The sequence below is a fragment of the Vanellus vanellus genome (genome assembly GCF_965231255.1).
Source record: "Vanellus vanellus genome assembly, chromosome: 2".
Taxonomy (NCBI): domain Eukaryota; kingdom Metazoa; phylum Chordata; class Aves; order Charadriiformes; family Charadriidae; genus Vanellus; species Vanellus vanellus.
This window is the reverse complement of record NC_138906.1, coordinates 24,357,103-24,372,068: the sequence shown is the minus strand read 5'-3', so window position 1 is coordinate 24,372,068 and position 14,966 is coordinate 24,357,103. Positions and strand designations below refer to the sequence as shown.

At 41.2% G+C, this 14,966-nt stretch overlaps 1 protein-coding gene across 1 annotated transcript in view; it reads right to left on the bottom strand.

The window, feature by feature from the left end:
• Positions 1-7,457: 7,457 nt before the first annotated feature.
• The window catches only part of FAM171A1 (family with sequence similarity 171 member A1), a 91,972-nt gene continuing 84,463 nt past the window's right edge, over positions 7,458-14,966 (bottom strand). The window contains exons 6-8 of the mRNA XM_082479200.1: positions 13,471-13,587; positions 10,998-11,112; positions 7,458-10,354 (exon numbers count right to left, since the gene is read on the bottom strand). Coding sequence (XP_082335326.1) covers positions 8,653-10,354; positions 10,998-11,112; positions 13,471-13,587 — 1,934 coding nt within the window. The 3' untranslated portion in view covers positions 7,458-8,652. The remainder of the gene's footprint in view (positions 10,355-10,997; positions 11,113-13,470; positions 13,588-14,966) is intronic.

Below are 14,966 nucleotides of genomic sequence, written 5' to 3'. Positions count from 1 at the left end.
TCGTAACCTTCTCTTTGCTCTTCTGTGACTGAATAAAGCCAGACAGTCACAGATACAATTTCCGTCAAGCAGCCAGGCGTTATCCAGACTTGTTTACCTGCCTAGTGATACGTATTAATTACATCCCACTGAGCTAGTGATATATGATACAGCATTCAGACTATTGGCATCATCTGATTCGTCTGTGTGTTCTGAGTATTAAACACTGCAGAAGAAAAGTGCCTGAAATATTCATGCAGTCATAGGACTGCTCCTACCTTTACACATCACATTGAAATATTCATGCCATTTATAATTTAAAATTGATTTGATATTGCAAGTAATAATAATAAACTTGCTGTGAGCTTTTTGTAATCTAGTATATTTGAAGCAAAACATCCAATTTGAAAATTGGCTAATTGGGGCTGCATAGGGAAGAGTGTGGCCAGTAGGTCGAGGGAGGTCATTCTCCCCCTCTACTCTGCACTGGTGAGGCCACAACTGGAATACTGTGTCCAGTTTTGGGCTCCCCAGTTCAAGAGGGACAGGGAACTGCTGGAGCGAGTCCAGCGAAGGGCAACTAAGATGATTAAGGGACTGGAGCATCTGCCTTATGAGGAAAGGCTGAGAGAGCTGGGACTCTTTAGCCTGGAGAAGAGAAGGCTGAGGGGAGACCTTATTATGGCGTACAAGTATCTAAAGGGTGGGTTGAAGGAGGATGGAGCCAGGCTCTTTTCAATGGTTCCCAGTAACAGGACGAGGGGTAATGGGCACAAGTTAGAACACAGGAAGTTCCGTTCAAATACACGGAAAAACTTCTTTATGGTGAGGGTGACAGAGCGCTGGCACAGGCTGCCCAGGGAGGTTGTGGAGTCCCCTTCTCTGGAGATTTTCAAGACCCGCCTGGATGCAGTCCTGAGTAATGTGCTCTGGGCAATCCTGCTTTAGCAGGGGAGTTGGACGAGATGAACTCTAGAGGTCCCTTCCAACTCTGAAAATTCTGTGATTCTGTGTGATTCTGTTTTGTGTTTTCTCTATTTTCCTAATAAATATTAAACAAAAGTTATGGAGCAAACAAGTATGTTTAGACTTTGCTTCGTACAAGTGCCTACTAGTATGATTTTTTTACTGACTGCTCTTTATACTGAGAACTTGAATGCTGCCTTCTTCAATCCTGAATGAGATGCAAGGGTAAGAGAATACAGACTGAAAACACACTGAACAAATACACCAAGACACATCTATCTAGTTGTCACAGCTACCATCAGAATAGGTGGACAAGGTTAGCGAATGAAATGAGCTTGTGTTCCCATGTATTGCACGTTTGTATCCATGTGAGATCCCGTCTCCAATCTTTATTGTTTGTCTAGCCCCCTTTACATCTTTTTAGCCTCCCGCTGTGTACCTCATTTGGTGAGCTGCAGCCTTCCCTGTCTCCCGCAGCCCATGTGCTGCTGGCCTGTGTTGGCTGCAGCATCCAAACTGGGAGGCAGACACCCTCAAAACAGCTCACTCTTCCTGCTGCACCCTGACACTCAACTTTTTTTTGTTGAATTCTGTTTTAAAATGCAGCTCAGACTGTACCTCTTCTATTTTACATCTTACCTTTTGCACTAAAGCATCTGCGTCTCCATGCTGGTGCCTGTGGTGGCGAGGGCTGTGGGCTATACGGCATTAAAAAGGGGTTAGACATTTACATGCATAGTGAAAACATTTTGTAGCATTAAAAAACGTGTATGATGCAAAATACAAACCCTCATGCGTAAGGGTATAAGTGATAAGAATAGGAAGACTTTTATCCTCTGGGGTTATTATCATTGGTAGAGATTTCTTCCCCATTTTTCTGAAGCATCTGTTTTTGATGATTGTTGGAAGCAGGATACAAGACTTAGATTAAACAGGTTCAAACTGGTTCCAGCATTGCAATTCTTCTGTTCCTAGGGTCTCTGGACCCAAAAGGTAAAAAATAAATAATTCCTGTTTTACACTGAAAGAGAATTAAAAATCAGAACTGACTCTTCAATAATGATTATTACAAATATATACGTTTTGCATTTCGATGTCTATTTTTTTCCTAACTCTTTCAGACCCTTCTCAAACTATATTTGTGAATGAGAATTAGTTGTGAGAGATTTATTGACGAAGATGGTGTTGACACTGGTCCTGCAGGAGCTCTGACCAATACTCAGAAATTCCTTCTGCACATCCAGTCTCCAAATCAATCCAATTTACTCCTGTCAGCTCCTAAATCAGTTCTCCCATCAGCCTTTTATAGTCCCCCATATCAACGTGTCTGCTGCTTGCTCCTCTTTGCAGGGAGGCTGCAGGTGCAGCTGAGATGCTTTCTTTCCCCGATTCTGGACTGAGGGAGTGGTAGATATATGAATTAGTCTTAAACTTGTGACCATTTCAGTATTTTTCCAAAATGAAAGTTTTCAGAGTTTTCTTTTTTACCGTTTCTGGTAGTTCTTTGTCCCCAGAGAAAAAGGGACTATCTTCTGTGATAGATGTACATCTTTTCCTGCTAGAGCAAAGAGGTCACAGCCTGACTGTAAGTCTCAGATCAGAGCATTTGTAACAGGCTAGAACTATTAGGGTGCTCCTACATGTCTGGTTTGCTTTAAGGTATTTAATACTGTTAGACACCCTGAAATGGAGACTAGAGTCTGGAAACCTTTCCATAATAGTTAACAGAAAATAATTTCCAATATTCTTGAGGTTACTCCAACTCTAAGTATCCAGTTAACGTACAAATCAGACAAATGGATGCTAATAAAGGTCCTGCAGACCTTCTGGGTGGTTAGAAGTAGATGAATAGTGTTGTTCAGGATGGACACCTACTGCATGGAGAATTACATTGAATTAAAAAGCGTCTCATGGACACAATGTCTTCTCTATGAAGACAATGAGAAATCAGACTCTATTATAACTCTTCCACTTCTATGCAAAATTTTTTTGAGATTTTACCCGTCAGAATTTTACAGTTTTCTGCAAAAGAAAAGGCTCTGTCAAATGTTGCAACAATTGCAGAATAAATTACTTAAAATATAGACATCAGAAAAGCTTTAATAACAGAATTTAGACATCGGGTCTAGGCTAGTAGGCAAGCGTGAATAAATCTCATGGAAGTCAGGAGTATAGGCACAACAGAAACTCAGCATCAAGCATGGCTTTGACCCTGAAATGTCAGACCACAAGGACAATTAAGTTAATTAATACAAGCCATTATGAGCTCTTATGCCAGTTCTTCCAGTCAGCCCAGGTGACCGACGTTTACTCTGGCAACGCTTGATGTCAAAAGGCTTAAACTAGTGTTTAAAGCCAGCTTTTATATTAAATGCATTTATATACATACATGTGCACATGCATGCATGCACAGGCACACACGCATACTCATACACATACATTTGTGTAGGTGTACTTTGCTGATTTCAAAGAATAAAAGACCAATCCAGCTCTTAAAAGAAAAACACTCCTCATGTGGGGGAACATGGCTGTCTCGTTCTGCTTCCCTCATTGTTACTGTGTTATTCAATATAGGATTACACGGTGTTAAATTCAAGGTAGAGCTAATGGCATAGACACAAAGAGGCAGATAGCTTGAGAAAGCTCACCCTCATCAACAGCTAAAAATAGCTTTACTGAAACATCACTGGAGTGTCACATTGTATGTCCCGTTGATGTTGGCCCCACAGCATGGCACAAAACTGAAGGTGGACCCAAGGGGTTGGGTTTATAGAAGGGTCATTCCCTGAAGACAGGTGACAGGGAAGCAAAGACCCATAGCCTCTCTCATCTCCAGGGACAGCGGACACTGGGAGAAAGGCCCTGCCCAAAACGTGTAGGTAAGGGCAACATGTGGGCAAATCTCCTGCTCTGTTACTTTCTTTTCATGCAGATTTTCCTGAGCTTGAGATGCGGTTCCAGACTCTTCCTTTATTGATGGAAGACTGCCACAAGAAATGAGTAGGGAACAGAATGTACCGGGACTGGCTTGTGGCGGGTTTGCCACAGCCAGAGCTGTAAGCTCCAGCACAAGAGTAGGACAATCATGGGTTTCTACCCAGGCAGAGGAGAAGCTCAGGGGCCAACACTGCTGAGAGCGTGCTTGTGAAAATCTGGTGAGGGCGGGAGAGAAGACAGCCCTGAGGCAGCAACATTAACACTTTTTTAAACTCCCTACAACCACTACATCACCAAAACCCTTTAAAAAACAATGCTTAGGACAGGAGACCTTCAAAGTAATTTCTTCCAGCTTTGCTGCCCAACATCTCTTGCAGCGGGACCAGCCATTCCTTTGAAAGTGGGATTCCTCATCTCACAGCACTATTCCAAGCACCATTTCCTACCTCTATAATATAAATCTGGCAGGGCCCTTCCTCACTTGGGTGTCATCACATTTTCCTTCCCTGCGGCTGTAACTTTCCAAGGCAGAAGAGTACACCTTGGCCCATGGAACAGAGAAACGCGCACGTACTCCCTCGAAATAGGACCCACAAGGAGAATTCATCTGAGGATTAAAGCTTGTTACAACACTTAAATTATCACTAGGCTGTAAGGTGGGGCATGGTAGCATTCATCCAGTACATCCTTGGACTTGGTCAAACAAGAGGAATGTCAGTTTGCTTTTCTAAAATGTGTGGGTGACAGGTAAGTGTTTTTTTGAATCAGTGCTGCCCTTTGGGTCTCTTTAGCATTTGAAATTCTTAGAAGTTCGAATATCTGCCACCTGGTGGTGAACTGTTTTCTCCATACATACTGTGTCTAAAACACAGTTTATGATTTCAATATAAACACAGTTTATAACTTCAGAAACACCAGTAGGCAGCTGGCACAAGATCATCAGTTGTTTCATGGACCTGCTGTGAGTACGAGTGCAGAGATCCCTGTCAGCTGGAGAGACCTTGCCCAGCATCTTAGCTGGGGCAGTACTCAGCTTCTAACACCTCCATTCAAACCAAAATGCATCATCACTGATGGCAGTATAGTCTGTTCAGCTGTAAATGTGCTGCTTTTCTCTCAGCTCCTGAGTAACACATTGGTTTCAGATTAAAATAAAACAATTTTAACTACTAATTGTTTTAAAAGTTGAGAAAAGTATCTCAATTATTATTCCTTTCCTGTTCCTCTGCTTATAGACAAATGTAAGCTCAGTGGTTCAGTGCTAACCTTACTCACATTATATATATGCAATATGATGATATATCCTATATCATGATAGATAGATATACATACACGATATTTTCATGGTACCGTGATATTTTCATGATATATGTCTTGATACTTTCATTTCCAAGCTGCAAACCATTTGGAATTGGAGCTTTGGGTAGATGAGTAGGCAGCAGCCAAGAGCCATTTTCAGATTAGAGGAGCATTTTTTTATGTCACTCGTGTAATTCCAGCTGGTAAACTGACATCAGGTACTGTCTTCTATTTGACAGTAATAACAGAGGATATCTAGTTCTTTTTAGCACTAACCCTCTGGTAGCCACAGGTTATTGGCTTCTCAAATGTGGCACCTTGGTCTATTATCACTTAACTGAAGTTCTTGTTTTATTGACGTGCTTTTCTTCTAGGAAGAAACAGTGCCAGTTAGTATGTTTGGTCATTAAATATCTGTTCTTCCTTGGAAAGTTACAGCCGCAGGGAAGGAAAATGTGTTGACAAGAGGGAGGTACAAATGAAATACTTGCTTAGAGTTCATTTTTGTAATTGTGGAGAGAAGGACTCTGTGTTCACATGACTGGAGATACAAACTCCTGCATACACCCAAGTGAGGAAGGGCCCTGCCAGATTTATATTATAGAGGTAGGAAATGGTGCTTGGAATAGTGCTGTGAGATGAGGAATCCCACTTTCAAAGGAATGGCTGGTCCCGCTGCAAGAGATGTTGGGCAGCAAAGCTGGAAGAAATTACTTTGAAGGTCTCCTGTCCTAAGCATTGTTTTTTAAAGGGTTTTGGTGATGTAGTGGTTGTAGGGAGTTTAAAAAAGTGTTAATGTTGCTGCCTCAGGGCTGTCTTCTCTCCCGCCCTCACCAGATTTTCACAAGCACGCTCTCAGCAGTGTTGGCCCCTGAGCTTCTCCTCTGCCTGGGTAGAAACCCATGATTGTCCTACTCTTGTGCTGGAGCTTACAGCTCTGGCTGTGGCAAACCCGCCACAAGCCAGTCCCGGTACATTCTGTTCCCTACTCATTTCTTGTGGCAGTCTTCCATCAATAAAGGAAGAGTCTGGAACCGCATCTCAAGCTCAGGAAAATCTGCATGAAAAGAAAGTAACAGAGCAGGAGATTTGCCCACACGTTGCCTTTACCTACACGTTTTGGGCAGGGCCTTTCTCCCAGTGTCCGCTGTCCCTGGAGATGAGAGAGGCTGCAGTTTCTGGTTCCCCCCTCTTCTGACTGGAAGACATGTGATGACTGAAATATAACTTACTGCTAATACGGTGATTTCAATATTCAGTGCACGCCACAAATATTATTTAGATTTCTTTTACGACATATACCACTTCCAAACATGAATTAAATCAAAACAGAGGCGTTGTGGCTTTGTGGATGGAGCGGAGCACTGGACTGGGAACTGGGAAATCAGGATTCCGTTCCTGGCTCGAGCCCAGTCTCCCAGGTAAGACATTCAGTGAGATGGAAATTACAGCACTGGCCTCCTAAGAAAACCTTGAAAAAAAGAGCAATGAATCTGAGCCAGGACTTATTAAATCATATAATCATAGAATTGTCTAGGTTGGAAGAGACACTTGGGATCATCGAGTCCAACCATCTACCCTACTCTACAAAGTTCTCCCCTACACCATATCCCCCAACACCACATCTAAACATCTCTTAAACGCATCCAGGGATGGTGACTCAACCACCTCTCTGGGCAGTCTATTCCAATGCCCGACCTCTCTTTCTGTGAAAAATTCTTTCCTAATGTTTAGTCTAAATCTACCCTCTTGGAGCTTGAAGCCACATAAATTAAATAGGAACTATATAATACTTTCTCCAATCACTTTAGCAATTACATAATAATTAACTTCATAAGCACGACTGCTGCTAATGATGCACAAATAACAATTGAATGAAACACGATAAACTGAATGTATACAAAGGATTCCACAAGAGTGGAAGTCTTTCCCTTCTTGAACCAATTTCATGAAGAAGCAAGAAGCGTGCAATAAGTGTGAGTACCCACAGAAATCTCAGAAAGAAAGCTGGTCCCACAGGAAGCGTGACTCCATAGAGAATTTTGGTGATACCAGGACTTCATTTCCAAAGTCTTCAGTGATACCTATGCAAATAGTTACATATTTATTAAGACAGGGAGGATGCTTTTCTGAAAAGGAGTCTGAATTTCAGCGTTGACTGAAGTTCATGAGAACTGTGTAAGAAAGTGTGTTAGTAAGTCACATAAGCATAAATATGCACACTGAAAGTGAAACCAAAGTATTTTTCTTATTAAATAATATAAAATAATGTGATGACCACCAACAGAGGAAAAAATCCACAAAGATATTTTTTGCAGTTTATTTTCAATTATACTTTTTGGATAACCAAGCAGCTCTGTATGGAGAAAGCACAGAAGAGTCATTCTGGCACTTTTGGATAGTACATTTTTTTTTTTTTTTTTCAAAATTTTTCTAGACACATTCAGTCCACTTGCTCGGTCTATAGTCCATTTTATACGAGCATGATTAGCTCATATGATTCCAGAGGAAACTAACAATATATACAGTCAATGAAACTATCTTCTTGCCTACTCTGGGCCCTTTAAAATGTCTTCTAAGTCTATCCTGGCTAAACAGAATCCACAATATACATGATAGCTACAGAATACACTGTATTGAAATGAGAAATGCTCAGCACAAAATGGGACTCTTGGCATGCAGCTTAAAATAAAAGGTAGAAGTTCAGAAGTTTATAAAATCCCAAATGGGGGTCAATTAAAAGGAGTTAGCAAAAGAAGGGACTGTTCATTGTTACTGTAAAAAAGGCACTTTGAGTAAATGGGACCAGAATTGGAGGAATCTTAGTCGACACAAAGTTCGGTTTGGTTTCATAAAAAGGCTTCAATGCTAAGGGATGCTACTCAAGTTTCCTGCAGTTTTACATTAAAATAAATTGCTGAGTAGTTTATAATAAAGGACATAAACTGTTTACAACCAACCTGTAAAATTAAGAAAAGCATAGTATAAGCAAAATATTACTAAAAGCAGCAATGCATAGCCTTTCATTGAGATAATGCACAATTTTGGACACCATGTGTCAAACTCTTGTTTTGAAGATAATTTCAGTAGCATTATCAACATAAAATTGGCCTACAAAACAAAAGCTTTACCAGCTCCCATTCATAAGGAGATTGAGGTCATAAGCCAACCAAAACAATTTGTCAATATTTTCAACATCCTGGATGACCAATATCAAGTATATGGAATAACAATCACACTCTTTGTTCAGCTATCTCATTGGAGGCAGCTGTTAAATCAGAGGAATGATTTTAATTCTTTTCTAACATTTACACAGTAATGCATTTAAGTTCTTTCAAATGTTGCTCACCACAGTTTGTTTTTCTCTTTTCTCTCCACAACAAAAAAAAAAAAGAAAAAAAATCAAGCACTTCCACAGAAAGAATATTTGGCAATTTTATACTCCACTGAATGGTGGATTTTCACAATAGCTCACTTTAGATTGAAAGTCATTAGTGGTCTTTCCTCTCGTTTCTGCCAAGGACTCTTCTTATCTTCACCTTGGTCGTCTTCCTCATCCTCCTCATCCTCCTCATCATCTTGAACTGATGTTCCGTGTTCAGGACTAGTTAATGGCTCTGGTTTGGTATCCACAGTTCTTGTTTCCTCCTGCAGGCTGGGTAGCTGCACACCACTTCTCTTACTAGTGCCTTCTAGTAGGCATCGTATAGCATTGTCCTCAGGGCTACAAACTGCTGTTCCACACTCGCTGCCACTTTGGTCCATATCATCCAAGTACACAAGTTGTGTGTAAGCTGTGCTATCCGAAACCTTCCGTTCTCTCTGCTGGTGCTCTTGCACTGGTGGGTGACTCTGTGGCGCGGACAGATGATCTCCTCTTCCCTTTCGGGCAGATTTTGGTTCATTCATGTCAACACCGGAGTCCAGACTGGCATCGTTACTCCCATTCCTACCAGCTCTTTGGAGATCGATGTATGAATGTCTAACATGAGCGTTTGAACGTCCATCTAGAGAAACAAACCATGCTCGAGGATGAGGCAACGGCTTTCCGCCTCCTAGTTCCATCAAAGCCTTTTCTGTAAGAAGCTGCACTTCGCTGTTCATTTGAGCCAGGGATGCATCATTAAGCGAGGCGGGAATGGAAATGGATTCCGACATGGAAGCATTTTGTTGACTCCACTCAGCTGCACCTGTGTCTTGCAAATGTTGCTGAGATATTGCTTGGGATGCTAACTGTTGGGGTTGCAGCTGTTGCGGGGGGTGTGGGAAAAGCCGTGCATGAGGGTTAGGAAGCTCAGCCTGAAGTCTTTCTATATCAATCTGCTGGTCAGCTGGGACAACCAGGGGCTGGCTAACAAAAGGGTGTTCTCCTGGCAATTTCATGTAATGACCTGGGATTACCAATGCAGGCAAAACTTTTCTGTAAACACTGTCATTGACTTGGTCAACAGAATTGCAGCAGATTAACTGACCCGGTCGAGGGAAAGATGTAGGTCTTTCAAGGTGATCAACTGAACGAGACATCATACAATCAGTAGGTCTGCAGTCCAGCAGCTCTTTTTCAGGGGCCGAAGGTGGGGGGTATATTTGTTCCTGAATATTGTACTTACTTCCAGTAGCAATATGGTTCATAGATACTTGAATTTCTCTCTCTTGCTTTTCAAATAAAGGCTGAGACAGCATAGCATTGTAACTTCTCCTATACTCATCTTTGATAGGGGACTCATACCCTTCAGCTGTTTCTGTAGATTTTCTTGGCTTTAAAGGAAAACTATCTGCTGATTTGTTGTAGTCTTTTCTTAAAGACCCACTGGGAGTCAGGTCATCCAAGGAAATCCTGCTCTTGTCTTTCTCCTTGTCAGAGAGCAGTTCCTCTCGGGAACTAAACTCCTGGGAAGTACTGAATGAGTGTTTGAGCATAGGTGTATGCATATCTGCTTCTCCACTAGGTGATACCATCTCCATGTGGACAGCACTGATTAATTCCTTTGCACCTGAGTTTTCAGTGTGTCCATTGCTAGCAACGGACAGCCCGCCAGGGAATTCTGACTCGCGACGTGAAAATATTAAATTTATATGGGACATAGAGGTTGCTTGATCCTTCTTAGAAGTGTCCAGTGCTGTGGAAAGTTGCAGTTTCTTATGATGCTGACGTGGTCTTAAACATTTTCTTCTATAAAAGCCGGTAACAAAAGAAGTTACACATTTATGACTGTTGTACACAGATACAAGAACAGCAAGTGTGTCTTGATGAGAGATTTTTAAGTAGTGATTAATATTAGGGGAACTGAGCTTTTATTACATAACCTAACAATTAAAAGCTTATCCCAGTGGTGAAGATAAAATTGAAGAATAACTAATGTCAACTGGGAAATATGTCAAGCACCAATTACAAACTGGAGCAAATGTCTGGAGGAGGCAAATAAAAAATCTCTCATTAATATACACTTGCTGATAAAAGTTTAACATTAATTTTAATATAAGACTAATAGAAAGATCACTTGCAAGTGCATACCAGGTACAATGACAGAGATCTTGGATCTATGCCTATGTTTGTTTCAGAGCATCTTACAAGGAAAACACAGGTACAGGCGTGTGTGATTCATTCAACTACCATCCTACATAGGCAGGGGTTGTATATACTGCATGTAACCAGCAACATATGAAATTTGATCTCACTATTTTCTTTCTTCAAGTGCTTGCTTCTTCCCCCCCCCCGAAGTAAAAATGTTTCAGTACAAAAGCTTTTAATTTCATGAGCACAAACAAGCTTGTATTTCCAACATGAACTAAGCAACCAGGATGGTGAATCTTACCTGCAATAATACAAAAGCAGACACAGCAAGACTAGAAGTATGAGCGCCATCCCTCCTAAAATTGCCAAAAGAAACATTGTGTGATAGCTGGTAATGTCGTGTGTTACAACGGGACCTGGAAGGCCAGAAAAGAGAATTTAGACCTGTAACAACCTGCAAACAGGAAGAGGAACAACACTTAAACAAAAAGAGGGACATCTTCCCTTGTTATCGGGATGCTAAGTGAGCAACACTGCCGCTCGTTGCCCTGGTGCCTATTGAGCAGACCATCTCCGGAGAAGGGAGCAAGTTGTGGAGAAAGCATGTGCTGGTTTTCATGATTGCAAGTCCAAAGAGATCATTCTGTGGAGAAGCAGTTAGTTTCAATGGGAGCATGCATCGGTGAATGCTGCCTTCCAGGTCCTGATGCCGACACAGTGCACCAAAGCCCTCATCACTGGAGAAAAGCCATCACAGCATCTTCCAGCACTGTAATGCATCTAGCAGCACTGTGGCGAACAACTTCTCTTTAACATTTGTGTTGCTTCGCACTAAACAGTACATACAGTGCAGTACAGGATTCATTGGAAGATGTGTCGGTGCTCTTTAGTCTAGATCAAGCCAAGCCAAGCCAAGCCAAGCAGATCTTCAGTAGCTTTAAAAAACTGGCCACTAGTGAAACAGTGTTGTAACTCCAGGTTTCGGTAATGCTTAGTGAATGCTCTAACATACAGAGGAATGCACACATGTGGCCAGCATCTGTTCACAGTTATGCATGTGTAACCCTGTTGGTTTGTAAAATCCGTGTCATGATTTTGAAATAAAGGTCCAAATTTTCATCTGCAGGCAAGGAGGTACAGCACCAGTTGACAGAGTAACATGCATGTACTGTGAAGGACAGCAAACTTGGCCAACATTAAGGTTCTAGATCATGAGGTCTGTAAAACCTCATCTGTGGATCTTGAGTGGTCTGCAGAGCCACTGCTAGGAATACAAAGCCAATTTTTGACCATTTTTTGAGAGAAGACATCCAGTAGATTCAATGAGGAGATAAAACAAGCAAAAAGACATTAACCTGATTAAAAATAACATTGAGTATACTGCATTTGAGAAATCTAAATGTTTATAAATTTTCTTCTGCCACTACCTTTACATAATTGATTGATACTGTTGCTTCAGGACATTAAGCAAAAAGGAGAAGAGATAAATCACTTGAATTTTTCAAGAAAATGTTGTTCCCATTGCAACACAGTTTTAGGAACACAAATCTAGCCCTCAGAAAGAAAGAAAAGTATAATATAAGTAGAGATTCTGCCATACAAGTTAAACTACAAGGACAAATAATGCTCCTGTTAGAGTGACAGGCCCAGTTTCATACCTAGTGTAACTTCCTTGCGGTCTGGGACAGAGCTCTACTGGGAAACGTTTGGCTCAGTTGCTTTTTCTTAAAGTACAATTATTTTCTAAAATTCCATTACATTCAATATGATCGTTTATTCAGACCTGCACCTACATCTAAACTCCATTCAACCACGAATCAGCTGTTCCATTTAATATAACCTTAAACAAAAAGCTTGTGTAAGGCGTAACACAGCAAAAACCCCAAATGCTTTGCATATCATGAAACACCTTCACGGCATATACAAGCAGACTTTTAAAAACAGTCCTCCCGTTAGAGTTTGTTTTGTTGGTTAGATACAGTTTATTTAGCTTGCGCTGCCAAGGCAAAAATGTTTTGATTCCTACTGTATTTGCTTTTTGTCCAGAAAACCTAATAAAGAAAATCTGTAAGAGAAGGAGTTTTTTGTTTGATCGATTGGCTCTTTCATTCACAGAGGTATCTCTGATTATTGGGGGCTGAAAAACTAATACTAAGAAATCTGAGGCAGCCATAGACAGAAAAAAGGAAGAGCAAGCTGCAACATTAATGATCTCCACAGGCACAGAAGTGCATATAATGCTTAGTTCAAAGTGGTGTTCTACAGTGATGCCAAGAGGCTTGCACATGGCAACCAGTCAGCTCATCTACCAATGCACACTGCTGATATGCTTCCTAGAATGTCTACGCTAAGTTATTCGTGGTGTAAATTAATCAGTCACCAAGGCGATGCAAAGCATGAGTCAGAGCAAAATGGGCATCTTCACTTTAAAAGAAAAAAAAGTTACAGCCAATCAATCCGTTAGTAAACGTCTAACCCAGGATGACGTTGATCTTAGATGAATCCATTTCTTTGGCAGTTTCTGCACAGAAACTTCACAGCACGTATTTTTCTACCTGCTGGAACACCAATACATTGATGTTATAACTCCCCTCATTTTCTAGCAATGGCTCTACCAGGCAGTGGTGACATAAATGCATAAATGTTTTCTAATAATCCATTATTGATCAAGCTGTGGCATCTCAGATGAGGTCATTCTGAAAAATATAAATGTTATATATGAATAAATAATTACTCAATGCTGGGAATATCAATAAAATTCAATTGCATCGTACCTGGGATAGTAGGTGACATAGCTGCAACCCAGTAGCCCAGCTGAGGTGCGATATAAGTCCAAGTCAACTGATTTCCTTCTTGCTGTACAAGGCCCAAACTACTCTTCAGCCATGTCCCTGTAAGTAAAAAGGTTGTAGGAAGGTATTACGGATAGACCCACACCTTCCTCTGCAAACAAGTGGAAAAGCAAACAGAAACAAAACCTATTGATGTGCTGTAGGGGTTGTGTGCATTGCTGTGAAGTGGGAAATGGCGCCTTTTTGTTACTCGCATGCGAGGGCTCCCACAAGCAATCTTCCATGCCCATGGCCTTCTCAGAAGCTTTGTACACAAAAACCATTTAAGATTAAATACAACTAATAAAGCTGCAAAAGGGTTAAAGAAAATAATTAGAATAATTAAATCATAGACTCCTCTTTTTTTAAGGATTCCGCTGAAGCTGATTATATGTAGGCAGCCCACTTAAAAACTGTACTTGAAGAGACATCATATCTCCCAGACCACATGTGAGTTCTGCACACCACCATTCTATCAGCTCTGGCTGTCAACTTCTGGAAGACTGAAGAAACTGCTTCCTCAAAATGTTGGTTTTCCTATACAAGCTTATGAATGCTACTGCCAATAAATGTATAATTAAGTTGCACCATCACTTTGATTCAGCAACGTTAGTCATCCAGAGTATGTATACATCTGGGAATACTGTTTGGTAATGGGTGATGTAGTTTTTAAAACATGTTTCTCAATAGAAATATAATAGATTTTTCAGAATTATCAAATGATCATTTCAAAATAAGTAAGACCGACAATTTTAAAGCACTGTGTTTAAGTTAATGGAACTCTTAAATAGTCCAGATTGACAATCTGTTGAGAGCTGTTCTATTTGCAGAAGATACATTTTGTTGCAAGAATCGGGTTACAAAAGCCTTTACAGCTGAATCAGCTGTTTGCCTCTTGTAATGCATTAAGACCTCAGATTCTGGGGCTGTACGAGAAAAAAAATGCACCTTAGTTTCTGCTATATTAAATTTCCATTGTGGCTTGTAGACTGCTCCCATCTTTCTTCCCTTTGAAAGAAACACAGGATTGCTCTACCATGCACTGCTGAGAATTAAATAATCAGATTACAGGTAACAGTTCTGGCTCATGGGTCTGTGTGACTGGTTACCCCAGCCCGGCAGAGAAGAGGCATGAGCGGAGGGAAGGGAGATCTGCTTCGCTGGACACTGAGAGCAGTCGCTGGCACGCCACCATGGCACCAAGCTGCATTTCCCAAAGCTGCACTCCTGGCTTGGCATCATCAGTTGGTGCCGTGACAGAGGGCATTAACTCACTAAAGAGGTTCTTCACACGCTTTGGTGGCCACTAGAAGCATGGCTGGTCTGCGTACGGAGAAGGGATAAACCCCTCTGCACTTCTGTAGTGCGGTTCTGTGTTTCGGTGCAGAGGGGGCAGAATGCTGCATTTACCTTACTCAGCTTCAAATGCTCGCTTTAAA